Source organism: Chiloscyllium plagiosum, unplaced genomic scaffold, assembly GCF_037043375.1.
Source record: "Chiloscyllium plagiosum isolate Xiang-an unplaced genomic scaffold, Cpla_swu_hap1 HiC_scaffold_13, whole genome shotgun sequence".
NCBI classification, from domain to species: domain Eukaryota; kingdom Metazoa; phylum Chordata; class Chondrichthyes; order Orectolobiformes; family Hemiscylliidae; genus Chiloscyllium; species Chiloscyllium plagiosum.
The window spans coordinates 39,682,975-39,697,690 of NW_028270151.1; the positions used below are offsets into that span (position 1 = coordinate 39,682,975).

Here is a 14,716-nt window from a genome sequence, read left to right on the forward strand (position 1 = left end):
TATCTTGAAGTTAGTTTTATTACCTACTCCAGGATTGGTTCTTGATGAACGCAGAGTGGAAGCTTCCCTTAAGCTAGTGAGTAACCTTGATAGCTGTAACATTGCTTTAGACTTCCAACTTTTACGCACTTTGCTCTTGAAGTTCAGTGCTCAAAAAAAAGACGATGAAAGTTACATTTTCAACTTTGTTAGTAGTTAATCCCCCTTGAGATTGGAGATGTTTATGTTTTGAGGTAAGATAAGACATGCTAGTCCTTAATGAGTTTCTAAAAATGTGATCTCTTTGACCTGTGCCATCCAGTGTGAACTTGATGGGTGGATGCTGAAAGGATGTTCTCCCTTGTTGGAGTGACTACAATTATGAATGTGGTTTAAAAATCTCTTCACTTCCATTTAAGACTTTTGAGGTGGGGAGGATTTTTTCGAGCCATACGTCTGTGGACTTATTATTTTCTTCAGAGAGTGGTTTTAGAAAAGTGTAAGTCTATACCCTTTAATGCAAGGCTTAATACTTGACTGAAAAGGAGATTAATATCATTAGGAGTAACTGGGAAGTTTGAGGTCATAATTAGTTCTGCGATAATGTTGTTGCAAAGACAGGGCAGACTTGGGCCGAATGTCATCTTTGCAATTTGTATATAAGTTTGCACTTTGCATCGATTGTGAGGTAGAGCCAGGATCTTGGGCTTGCATCGTTAGGGGTTTTGAAATTGCTTATAAATTGAGTTTTGCTTGTATGACACTTTCAACATAACAGTTGGTTGCTTAGAATTTGCAAGTTTCAATTTTTAGTTATTCTGTCTTTGAGTAGATAAGATGACAATAGGAATGTGTACTTATTTTTTGCCCCCCCCCCCTTTCTAACAGCCCCCAAAAAGCACAGAGGTCAAGATGCTATTTTTGATCTTGCCTTTTCCTCAACTGTTTTCAGTTCTTGAATGCTAGCTTACAGTAATTTTATGGCAGAAGACTTAGAGATCTTGACTGTTAAATAATGGAGGAATTAAAGGCTGAATAGAAGGATTTCACTACGCAGCATATAATTGGGTGGCACGGTGGCTCAGTGGTTAGCACTGCTGCCTCACAGCACCAGGTCCCAGGTTCGATTCCAGCATCGGGTGACTGTGCAAACCCACGTGTCTTCGTGGGTTTCTTCCGGGTGCTCCGGTTTCCTCCCATAGTCCAAAGATGTGCAGGTCAGGTGAATTGGCCATGCTAAATTGCCCGTAGTGTTAGGTGCATTAGTCAGGGGTAAATGGGTCTGGGTGAGTTACTCTTTGGAGGGTCGGTGTGGACTTGTTGAGTCAAAGGGCCTGTTTCCACACTGTAGGGAATCTAAGGGGCGGCACACAGCACCAGAGACCTGAAGAACTTGCAGGCAATGTTTGCAGCACATTGATGAAGTTTGAATAAGTGTAGTGTAGCATTGTTTGGCTTTCATCTTCCCATGAATGTTTCATATGCAGGTAAACTAGGTAAACCTCACTTTCACCAGACCCCATCACTTTTAAAGTTAAACATTCTCTTCACATTGGCATTAAATCTCAAGGCCTTTTGTAAAAGAAGCAAAAGAAGAATGAAAATGGGCCACAGTTGATGGTTAAGTATTTTCTACCATCATCTAAGATGACTTTGAATCATACACTGCATACGCCATTTTGATGTAATTTCTTGTATTAAGCTGTTTAGGTTTGCACATCACTATGGTCAAAGATCTTGAATAATTTGTAACCATTTTACAAAATAGTTAAAGGTTAATTATGAGAAAGTCTGCACTTTAAAATTGTAGCAGTTTTCAGAGGTTGTTAAGAATGCTAACTTGTTAATTCGTAATTGCTAAATGAGTGGAAAACCACTTTCACATTCTGCATTGCACGAACTGCTCCTAACACCTTTTGACCTATATTCAAAGTTATTGCATAATGCCTATTTGTTGGTGTATGACACTTCCTAGCAGGAGAATGCACTTCTCACCAGAAGTGGACCTTTTTGCAGAGTTTGGAAAAATTGTAGGAATTGTCCATGAACATCGTTGAAAACACTGGCAGCTCATTTAAGTGAAATTCTTCGAGGTAATTTTTCATCCCCTCATTTGCATTATTGATTACAAGAAATATGATTAGATTAGATCACTCAGTGTGGAAACATGCCCTTTGGCCCAACAAGTCCACACTGACCCTCCGAAGAGCAACCCACCCAGACCCATTCCCCTACATTTACCCCTTCACCTAACACTACGGGCAATTTAGCATGGCCAGTTCACCTAACCTGCACATCTTTGGACTGTGGGAGGAAACCGAAACACCCGGAGGAAACCCATGCAGACACTGGGAGAACATGCATACTCCACACACAGTTGCCCGAGGTGGGAATTGAACCTGGGTCTCTGGTGCTGTGAGACAGCAGTGCTAACCGCTGTGCCACCGTGCTGCCCTAATGATGAAGAATGTGTCGTACAAGGCACCATGTGTATTCATAAAACAAAGAATTATTAATTTACTGCACATCTATTTCTGTTAGCTATGAACTTTGTTAGAGTTCGCTGTTTAATTGTTTGGAGTGGAGAGAGGGTGTCATTATCTATTGTCTAGTCCTTTTAAGAAAATGCCAAATGCTACCATCCACGAACAAGCAGCATTTTTGCAAGGGATCTAGCAACAGAGAACAGGCCAAGTTTGAACAGGAATGTACAGACTTAACAGTAAAACCAACCAGCTAATTTTAGTGAATAATGTTTTGATTTTCTTTGCATTCCTTGAAGCTTGTCATATTTATGCATCTTGATATTTTAACTTAATTGTATCCCATATATCTTTAGGAAAGACAGTGGCGTTGTGGTAGTGTCACTGGGCCAGTAATCCAGAACCCCTGGTTAATGTAATGAGGACAAATTCCAACATGGCAGATGGTGACAATTGAACTTAGTAAAATCTGCAATAAAAGCCTAAAGTTGACCACATATACACTATCAATTGTTGTAAAAACCCATGTGGTGTACTAATGTTCTTTTAAGCAAAGAAATCTGTCATTTCCCCTTACCTGGTCTGGCCTAGTTACTCCAAATTCACACAAATGTGGTTGACTCACCATTTTTCTCTGAACAAATAGCGATCAGTAGTAAGTACTGCCCTAGCCAGTAAAGGCTGCATCCCGTGGAGGCATAAAGAAAACTATTTTAGAATGCTTTTTATTCAAAAGGAAGTATTATGATACTGGTTAATCATGCATCTGTTACACAACCAAATCTGGCCACCTCCAATCTCCTTCTGTTTGGCACTCACCATTACCAAAAGAAAAATCAAATTCCGCGTGGAACACATACAAAACTGGAGGTCGTACTGACATTTTGTGAGCGGAGATTGGACTAATCAACTTGTCACTTGATAATGTTAGGCTACTGTATTTTGAACTGTTATATTGATAGGTTAAGATCAATCCTGGGTTTTCTAAATTCAGGCTGATGCTGTGATTTTCAAAATTATTGAAATATTCTGCTGTTAAACTGTTTAGAAATACAATGATACGTTGTTCTGATTTGCGTTTCATTGCATGCACTTCATGTGGTAACTGTTTAGAGCACAATTATTAGCATAATAGATTCAGCAGTAGTGATTTAACAATTTATTTTGGACGACATTACTTTAGACCGGTCTTTCTCATGTGAATAATTATGACTATAAATCACAGCTTAGTTTATTGTATGAAATGAGGCAGCCCTTCAGGTTGGAACGAACATCAATAATTTATGGTGCTACTGTAAATTGTGTATTGAAAGTAAAAATTATGGAGACCCTGTATTAATCAGTTTTCCATTCCATTCAACAGTCTGCAGTAGGAAATATGGAGGGAGGTGGAAACGTACAGACTAACGGGGAAAATCCTCATCCAGTGCCAGTCATTATCCGACCAGGTAATTCAACCTGCTGATCAGTATGCCATTAGATCCTGCCAAAGGTTTAACTAGAAGAAGTGGTATATTTACATTGTAGCTGGAGAATGGTCGCTGGACCCAAATCGTTAACTCTGATTTTTCTCCACAACTGCTGCCAGACCTGCTGATATTTTCCAGCACTTGCTGTCTTTGATTTGAATGTAATTTCGTGATTTGTTTTTGCAATTTTTTTACAACTAATCAGTTGTATTACTACTAAAAGCTAAATAAGAAACCATAAGGGTTTTTGGCACAGTAATTCTGTCGCGACCACTGGATTTCGGAGTATATATTCCACCTTTTGGGATGTGATGACCAAGTGGGAGGTGTCGTTGACATATTCAAGCAGTGATTTTAAAGTAAAAAGGAACCATAGCTGATTTAGACTTCTTTATAAAGGCAATTTATTAACTTTATTAATCAACAGTTTAGATATTAAATATTAGCTGAAGAAATAGGAATAGTATGCCCTTTTAAGTTGAGAGCAGCTTTGACAGCATTCTGCTCTCTAGCTGAGGGGTTAGTGTTCTGTTTCTCTAATTTTTCTCTATACAACTTGACTCATCTCTTATGCGAGCAATGAGGACTAACTCCTGTCAAAGAGCATTTGCTAAGATGCTTTATTTCTTGCAGCTGGAAGTTTACACCATGTCGCATGTGAACTGTGGTAACCAATGGTTACCTCCCCCAATCCTACTAGCTAAAGGTCACTTTTTAGTTTGCTGCATGCTACAGGTCATTTGCTAACCCCGACTGGATATTTACAGATGAGAGAGTACAAGATGCCAGTTGACTTATGAATTTCAACTGAATCATTAGACCTCTGCAATTCGAGTGATTATTTTGTGTTTTCTCGTTTCACATTATCTGCCAGTCTTTGGGGTGAACAGTCCATACTTTTGACATCACACTGCTACTGAAATTCATCTACTGTTACTCAGTTCTGTAATGAATAGATTTTCCTTTGGCTTGACTGTGCTGAAATTCAGGTATTTTACACTTGCTCTGTAGTAGCAACATGAACGATGTTCACCATTAACAGATAGCTATCATTGTCTTGTTCATTCCCCAGGGCATAGTTTTGATCAATCGCAGTCAACCTGCCCTGTTTCGACCAATCAGTTCACTTGATAACCATGCATTGTTCTCTGTTCTTATAGTACAAACGTTACTCCTTTACGTTGATGTTTCTTGCAAATTTTCTTGAGTGTAAGATGTACAGCTTTGACAAAAGAATTAAGAATTGTATATCCTAAATTTGAGTCCAATTTCTTACATGCTGTCATTTGCATGTTAGGGTTCACCTGGTAATATCACATTTTTCAAGAAATGATAACTGTGGTCAGTCATGATCTCCCATTAAACTTATTACATCACTAACCTTGGATTATGCTTGTCTTGTGAGCTACTTTTATCACTAATTAGGTACTTTTCTACAGAAGTCTTAATGTGCAAAGAAGAGTTTATCATGGTGTCTTTTTTCACTTTTCAAGTTTTATCATCACTGTTATTTGAAATGCAAGCTCACTGCATGCATCTGCAGTTGGGTTGACCCTACTTTGGCCAGGAAATTGGTCATATTGTTTTATAATTTTAAGGGTCACAGATTTTATTCGCCACTGACTTGGCACAATATCCTTTTGTCTGTTTTCTGTGGATATGACCTCCTGAAGGGCAAAACTCGTCATGAACACTTAATTGATTTGCAAGAAGGTAGTCATGGCTACAACATTGCTAAACTTTGTTTTTCAGTACAAGCAAGTTGACTGCAGAAGCTGGAAAAGTGGCTCAAATGGGAATTATGGAAGTGCCTAAGTTACTGTGGATGACTAAATAAAACAAGCTAACGCAACTGTTTTCACCACTAGACTATAACTTGTGGTTTACTGACCTATTATCAATTTCATAATCCACTGTATTAATGTTTTCACAGGCTGAGCAGCATTATCTTTAAACCACTTGATGCTGCTGACACTAAATATTCCTTTTATTTGTTTGCATTATTAGATAAGCCAAAGTCTCCTGCAGTGGCAACTAAACCAGTAGAAGAGTTGAACAAACCTGAAAAATCTATTACACCTGAAAGTGTGGAAAGCAAGCCTGAACTCAACACTAACTTAACAGACTCTGAGGAATTATCAAAAGTACCGGTCACTGAGCCAGATGACACTAAACCCACTGTAGTCTGTTATGATGTGGCTGTGACAGATCCTGTACAATCTGATCATGATAATGAAATTAATCCTTTGCCTGAACCTGTGTCTTTGCCTCCCGTAGCAAATGAAATGCAGGAAAGTGAAGCAGAGAATGTACGAGAACTACAAAAAGAGGAGGAAGTGATTGTAGATGAATCGAGCTCAAAGGATTTGGAGAACATGGAGAGTAATGGTGTTATAGCAGGACAAGTAGATGAACCTTGTCAAAATTCTGAAACTCCACTTGAACCTTCACTTGAACCTTCACTTGAACCTCCACTTGAACCTCCACTTGAACCTTCACTTGAACCTTCACTTGGACCTCCACTTGGACCTCCACTTGGACCTCCACTTGGACCTCCACTTGGACCTCCACTTGGACCTCCACTTGGACCTCCACTTGAACCTCCACTTGGACCTCCACTTGAACCTCCACTTGAACCTCCACTTGAACCTCCACTTGAACCTCCACTTGGACTTCCACTTGGACTTCCACTTGGACCTTCACTTGGACCTTCACTTGGACCTTCACTTGGACCTTCACTTGGACCTTCACTTGGACCTTCACTTGGACCTCCACTTGGACCTCCACTTGGACCTCCACTTGGACCTCCACTTGGACCTCCACTTGGACCTTCACTTGATAAACCACCGGAAATTGTAATGGATTCACCCATTGCACAACCTGAAGAACTGAAGGTATCCAATGGTCCGGAGCTTTCAACAGAGCAGGATTCAGAAGTTTTAGAAGCTCAGCAGGAATCTGACATCAGCCCAATTTCTGAACCTGAAGCAACAAAAACTGAAGAGAGTGCTGTAGGCTTGACATCTGAGGAGAAGGAAGAAGAGGACATTGTAGAAATTGAATGTCAAGATGCTTCACCAACAGCAGCAGCTTTATCCCAGATGAATGACAATCCTATGCAAGGTATTAATAATACATGTTAGTTTTAGCTAATATCACTGGTATGATAGTATACTTTTTATGTAAAATAACTACTTTTGGCATGCTGGATTGTGTAGAATTTAAGTAACATTTCTTTTTAACTATGGACTGATCTGGCAAAAGCCATTTGGATGTTAAAGTAGTAGCATTACTTCCAGTTGATAAACAATTGATGTTACGTTTGAAGTCAGAACATTGCTGTGGGGGAATAGTTTTCTATTTTTGTTCAAATGAAAATGGTAATTGTTACTTCGTTTCTAATGAAAGCTAAACTGAGGGCTTTATTAAATTGTAGCTAATGGGATTGAGCTGTTTATGGGTAATTTGCAAAAATTGATATTTGGAATTTCTGAAATAAATCTAATGAGCAAAAGCCCCAATTTGTTTTTCAACTGCACAAAGAGAACGACAGTATCCAGTTTGAACCCTTGCACAAATGTGAAGGAAAGTGGAAATCCTGCAAATTGAAATAAGAATCAGGAGGATTTCAGGAATAATAGAGCTTGCGAAGGAATACAAAGAGGAAAAAACTGTTCTGAGAACCTAAAGATAAATCCTGATTTTTGTGTCTGTAGTAAATGATTAAAGGCAATGAAGAAAATAATAGGAACAAAGTTAAGTATTCTGGACCTAATGACCTCACCATCATGAGAGAGGATAAGTTTGTACCTTTCTTGCGTAGTTCTAATGTTGGATTTGTTCAAATGGTTGGGAAAATTGCAGATGCCCGCTTGCCAAAGTTCTTTCGAATGGAAGAATTGCAAATTACAAGATTGCAAGTCCCAATTTTGACTGGAATGGAGTAACTAGGTAATGACAGACCTGCCAAGTTTAATAATCTTTTTCTGGGAGTTGTTGTTAACTGTTGTTAGGGACAATATCAGATATCGGTGTGTTGTGGATTCGTGTGTGGTAAGATACAACTGTATACTTAAGTTTTTATTTGCGAGATCTTGGGCAGTGTGGATAGATAAGTGTTTAAATGTCATCCTAGAAAGATTTGCACAGGCTTTGCACACGAGATTATTAAGGCAGTTTGAATAAGTGGTAACGTTATGCTGTGAGTCGATGATTGATTTTGGGAGGCAGGTTTCCAAAGATAAAGAGAATGTTCTCAATTTCCACTTTTCTAGGGATAAATATTGTGGTCTCAGCCTTTACCCATACTTATCAATAATTCGATTGAATAAAACTGTTCATATCCAATTTAGATAGTATTTGACACCAAATTGCACAGGCAGCAGCAGAAACTTGGAAGTGTGGATAGAACTATAACATATGGGGTTTAAGGTAGGGATATTGGAGATCATCCGTTTTAAATTTGCTAAAGGTATTTTCTTAGCTATTTGAACAGTCCAGTGCTTTGAATGTCATATGCACATGGCTAAAATCTATTTCCGATCTATAAAAAGTAATCAAAGCTATGAATAATCGTTGATCTTAATAATCGTTGATCTTAATATCAAAGAAACTGGAATGTAATTAGTGGAAAGTTCAGTTTCAGTTATATTAAGTTTTGTTCTAACCTCAAATAGAGGTATAGGAACTTCAAATGGTTTGGGAAGTTGCAGATGCCCAATTGCAGAGGCTACATTAGTTTTGGAGAGAGTGCAGTGCAAATTTGCAAGAATGATATTGGGCCATTGCACTTACTATCCCTTGAATTTAGTGAAGTTATTTGAGGATGAGCTAATTGAGATGTTCAAAATTTAAGGATTTGAAGGGATCAGTGGAGATTATCTATTTTCTCACAATAATCTTATAATTTAAATTTGGCCATTTATAAGTAAAATGTGGAAGCAGTTTTGAAAACCTGGGACGCCAGCAAAATTCTATGGATTCTTGGCTCACTTGAAATTTTTAAGACAGGGACTGAGATGGATTTTTCCAAGTGAAGGTCGTATATAGGTCAAAAATGGGTAAATCCAGTTTGAGTTGCATGCCACCTTGATCTCATTGAATAGCAGGGCATGAGGAGCTGAATAGTTTAGTATATTCCTGTGTTCATGAGCATGTATGTGCCATGGTTCAGTCATATTTGCGGTTAAATGAGCATGTGATTTGTTAAATTAGTGACTCCTTAGCTCACTAAGTTTTCCTCCCCTTTGATCACTGAGAGATCGCTACAGAACCCTGCTTTATCCTTTTGAGTCAGTGTTTTGGCTTTCTCTGTTTACTTTTTTAAAAAAAAAATCTCAGTTCATGCAAATTATGTCTTCAATTGTGTAATGGTTGTTACATACTTGTGCACTATTGCTTATAGAGAAATGTAAATGGCTGGGCGTTTTCAGAATGCCATTATTATGAATTGACTTCTGTTAGGCAAACCTATGCATGTATGTTTAAACCAGTAAGCTGTTTTCCACATTTACATTTTCAGGTCTTCTGACATGAGCTGGAGAGCTTGATTTTAAGTGCTAGAAATTGTAAAGCGGATTGGATAAATGGTATCCAAACCTAGAACAGGCTTTACAGCACAAATTACAACAGTGCAAACAAAATGATTGTGCTGCATTTTAGCTGAAATCTTTTAAAGTGCCAATACTGGCTATATATAGTGTTTTAAAATATTATTTTATTTTAAAAAATACCTTTGCTTGTATCATTTTTATTTTCCTTTACCCCATCAGTGGCTCAGTTCTAAGTTTAAGCCACTTTTGCAGTTTTGGAAGCTTCATGATCGGAAGCTTAATTGTGTTAACTTGCTGCCTTAAGAAAGATATTGGCCATGTTAGCCTTTCGATAGGATTAATCATATGGCACATGGGATAATTTCTGAACATTTTTCCCTTTAGCTGCAGCTGTATCTGTGCCAAAGAAGAAAAGGAAGTTGAAGGACTTAAATAAGAAAGAAGCAGTTGGTGATCTTCTAGATGCTTTTAAAGAGGTACTTTATTTGATTTATAAAGCAGTTGAGCACAAGGTTGAATTACTGATTTACTATACTTAGAAAGTAAAACATTACAGTGAAGTACAGGCCCTCTATGGTTCCACAGGTCTGCGCAACAATCTAAAACCCATCTAACCTACACTCTTCCAGTATTGTCCATATGTTTATCCAATGACCCTTTTAAATGCTCGTAATATTGGCAAGTTCACTACTGTTGCAGGCAGGGCGTTCCATGCCCTTACTACTCGGAGTAAAGAACCCACCTCTGACACTAAGGGAGGTCATGGCCAAGTGGTGTTATCGCTCGACTATAAATCTAGAAACAGAGACAATGTTCTGGGAATCTGGGTTCAACTCCCACCAAAGCAGGTGATGGACTTTGAACTCAGTAAAGATATGATGACCATTGTCGATTACCGAGGAAAACCCATCTGGTTCACTAATATCCTTCAGAGAAGGAAATCTACCGTCCTCATCAGGTCTGGTTGTGTTGTGTTGTAAATTGCCCGTAGTGTTAGGTGCAGGGAAAAATGTAGGGGAATGGGTCTTGGTGGGTTGTGCTTCGGCGGGTCGGTGTGGACTTGTTGGGCCGAAGGGCCTGTTTCCACACTGTAAGTAATCTAATCTAATAGAAATGTGGTTGACTCTCAATTGCCCTTTAAAAGGGCCTAACAAGCCACTCAGTTGTATCAATTGCAATGAAGTCTCAACAAAGAAATGTAATCGGACAGACCACTTGGCATCAAACTAGGCAATGGAAATGACAACCACAAAAACAGCCCTGTCAACTGTGCATAGTCCTCATTGGGGCAGCACGGTGGCTCAGTGGTTAGCACCACTGCCTCAGCGCTCGGGACCCAGGTTTGATTCCAGCCTCAGGTGACTATGTGGAGTTTGCACATTTTCCCCATGTCTGTGTGGGTTTCTCCCCACAATCCAAAGATGTGCAGGTTAGGTGAATAGCCATGTTAAATTGTCCATAGTCAGGGGTAAATATAGGATAGGGGGAATGGCTCTGGGTGGGTTAATCTCTTCTGAAGATCGGTGTGGACTTGTTGGGCCGAACTGGAGGGAATCTAATCTAATCTAATCTGTCCTATATCTATCACCACTCAATTTAAAGCTATGTCCTCTCATGCTAACCATCGCCATCTGAGGAAAAAGGCTCTCACTGTCCACCCTATCTAATCCTCTGATCATCTTGTATGCCTGTATTAAGTTATCTCTTAACCACCTTTTCTCTAACGAAAACAGACTCAAGTCCTCAGCCTTTCATTGTAAGACCTTCCCTCCGTACCAGGCAACATCCTGGTAAATTGCTTCTGCACCTTTTCCAATGCTTCCACATGCTTTCTATAATGCAGCGAACAGAACTGTACGCAATATTCCCAAGTATTGCTGCACCAGAGTTTTGTACAGCTACAACATGACTTCATGGCTCTGAAACTCAACCCCTCTACCAATAAATGCCAACACACCATATGCCGCCTTAACAACCCTATCAACCTGGGTGGCAAATGTCCGGGATCTATGCACGTGATACCGAGATCTCTCTGCTCATCCATACTTCCATAAATCTTACTATTTGCCCAGTACTCCGTATTCCTGTTGCTCCTTCCAAAGTGAATCACCTCTCAGTTCTCTGCATTAAACTTCATTTGCCACCTCTCAGCCAGTTTTGCAGCTTATCTATGTCCCTACTAGTAACTGAACTCCAGGATGAAGATTTCCCATCAACCACCACTCTGTTGTCTTTCAGCTAGCCAATTTCTGATCCAAATTGCTAAATCACCCTCAATCCCATGCCACCATATTTTCTGCAATAGCCTACCATGGGGAATCTTATTGAACACATTATTGAAATCCATATACACCACAAACTGCTTTACCCTCATCCACTTGTTTGGTGAGCTTTTCAAAGAACTCTAAAGTTTGTGAGGCATGACCTACCCTTAACAAAACCGTGTTGACTATCCCTAATCAAATTATTCCTCTCATGATGCTTAAATCCTATCTTGTTTAATTCTTTCCAAAGTAAGGCTCACTGGTCTATAATTACAGGGTTGTCTCTACTCCCCTTCTTGAGGCGACAGCATTTGCTCCAGTCTCGTGGCACTATTCCTGTAGACAATGACTACATAAAGATCAAAGCCAAAGGCTTGGCAATCTTCTCCCTAGCTTCTCAGAGAATCGTAGGATAAATCCCATCCAGTCCAGGAGATTTATCTATTTTACACTTTCCAGAATGGCTAACCCCTCCTCGTTGTGAATCTCAGTCCCATCTGTCTAATAGCCTGTATCTCCATATTCTCCTCGACAGCATTAACTTTTTCCTGTGTGAATACTGACAAAACAAAATTCACTTAGCACCTCTTCTATCTCCTCGGACTTCACGCAGAACTTCCCACTACAATCTTTGACTGGCCCTAATCTTCCCCTAATCATTCTTTTATTCCTGACATAATTATAGAAAGCGTTAGGGTTTTCTTTGATCCTACCTGACACAGACTTCTCATGTCCTCTTCTGGCTGTTCTTAGCTCTTTCTTCAGGTGCTTGCTGGCTAACTTGTGTATCCCAAGCGCCGTAGCTGAGCCTTCATGTCTCATCTTGACATGAGCCTCCTTTTTCCTCTTGACAAGAGATTAAACCTCTAAGTAAACCACGGTTCCCTCACTCAACCACTTCCTGCCTGCCTGGCAGGTACAGCTACGCAGTAGCTGTACCTTGAACACACTCCACATTTCAATTTTGCCCATCCCCTGCAGTTTCCTTCCTCGTCCTATGCATCCTAAATCTCGCCTAATCACATCATAATTACGTTTCCCCCAGCTATAACTCTTGCCCTGCACTATATACCTATCCTTTTCCATCGCTACAGTAAATGTAACTCAATTGTGTTCACTATCATGAAAGTGCTCACCTACCTCCAAATCTAACACCTGACCTGGTTCATTATCCAGTACCAAATCCAATACAGCCTCACCTCTTGTTGGCCTGTACACATACTGTGTCAGGAAACCCTCCACACTTCGGATAAAAACTGACCCATCTAAAGTACTTGAACTGTAGTGTTTCCAGTCGATATTAGGAAAGTTAAAGTCCCCCGTAACAACTGCCCTGTTACTTTTTGCTTCTATCCAGAATTATCTTTGCAATCCTTTCCTCTACATCTCTGGAACTTTTTGGAGGCCTATAGAAAACTCCCAACAGGGAAACCTTTTCTTGCCTGTTTCTATCCTCAACCCATACTACCTCCAGTAGACGAGTCCTCATCAAATGATCTTTCTGCCACCGTAATACAGTCCTTGACTAACAATGCCACACCCCCCTCTTTACACCACCTTTCCTGATATTGCCGGAACATCTAAACACAGAACCTGCAATAAAATTCTAGTCCCTGCTCTATTCATGTCTCCGAAATGGCCACAACATCGCAGAACCACGTACCAACCCATGCTGCAAGTTCACCCACCTTATTCCGGATGCACCTGGTGTTGAAACAGACACACTTCAAGCCACCTTCCTGCCTGCCAGTATACTCCTGCGACCTTGAAATGTTATTCATGACCTCACTACCCTTAACCTCCTGTATATTGGAGCTACAATTCAGGTTCCCATCCCCCTGCTTAATAAGTTTAACCCCTCCTGAAGAACATTAGCAAATTTTACTCCCCCACCACCACAAAAGAGAGGATATTTGTATCCCTCTGGTTCAGGTGTAGACAATCCTGTTTGTAGAGGTCCCACCTGCCCAAGAATAAGCCCCAGTGATCCAGGTATCTGAATCCCTCCTCCTGCACCATCCCTGTAAGCTGTGATCAACTGCGCGCTCTCTCTCCCTATTCCTTGCTAGCATGTAGCACGGGTGACAAACCAGAGATAACAAGTATTGTTTGTTCTACCTGTAAGCTTCCACCCTACTCCTCGAGTTTCTGCCTTACATTCCCATCTCGCCGCCACCACCAAACAATGCCCAACATGCTATACTTGTAATACAGGGGAAAAGCCATAGGGGCTCCCTGTACAGACTATGGCTTACACTTTCTAACAGTCACCCAAGTATCTTCATTTCTAAGAGTAACTAGCTCCCTGTAGCTTTCATCTATAACTGTCTCTGCCTCCTGAATGATCCTGTGTTCATCCAGTTCGAGGTCCAGTTCCTAATATGGTCTTCAAGGAGTTGGAATTGGGTGCAGTTCCTGCAGGTGTACTCAGCTGGGCCGCTAATGGTGTCCCTCCCCTCAAACATCCCACAGGAGGAACATTGCACTGCCATTCCTGCTAACTTATCTTACTAAGAAACAAAAGAGAAAAGAAAAGGTTACTTCGTTTCCCTCTAGTGATGTGATATTAGAGTAGATTGGTGGGTGGGAAGCCCTACAGGTGTGTATGGTCTTGGGTGTAGCAAATAGTCAACTTAGATGCCTGTAGAGAAAAAAAAAGTCCCAGAAACCTCTGCACTCGTAAAATGGAGAATTTACCTTCCTGACAGCCCTCTGTTTTCGCTCTTGCCGCTCCTGATGCAGAAATGAAGGCCGCTGCTCCCACGAGGGAAGTTGGTAGCATTTGTATTTTGCACATATTGTGAATATTGGATTTTTGTCACATTTATCTAAACTATTTGAGGTGCCTTATAAATATAAATAGACAAAGGACAGTTGTTCCGATTGATTAATCATACAAAAATTAAGGGAAAACAGATTGAAGATTTGCAAAGACCTATGTGTGGTCATAAGGAACAACCTTTTTACAT

The 14,716-nt window shown here is 40.1% G+C and overlaps 1 protein-coding gene across 8 annotated transcripts in view; it reads left to right on the forward strand.

The window, feature by feature from the left end:
* The window catches only part of LOC122555982 (eukaryotic translation initiation factor 4 gamma 1-like), a 137,854-nt gene that overhangs the window by 74,433 nt on the left and 48,705 nt on the right, over nucleotides 1–14,716 (forward strand). For all 8 annotated transcript variants that reach the window (XM_087993545.1, XM_087993547.1, XM_087993544.1 and 5 more), the window contains 3 exons: nucleotides 3,826–3,910; nucleotides 5,939–7,054; nucleotides 9,868–9,959. In XM_087993545.1, coding sequence (XP_087849671.1) covers nucleotides 3,826–3,910; nucleotides 5,939–7,054; nucleotides 9,868–9,959 — 1,293 coding nt within the window. The remainder of the gene's footprint in view (nucleotides 1–3,825; nucleotides 3,911–5,938; nucleotides 7,055–9,867; nucleotides 9,960–14,716) is intronic.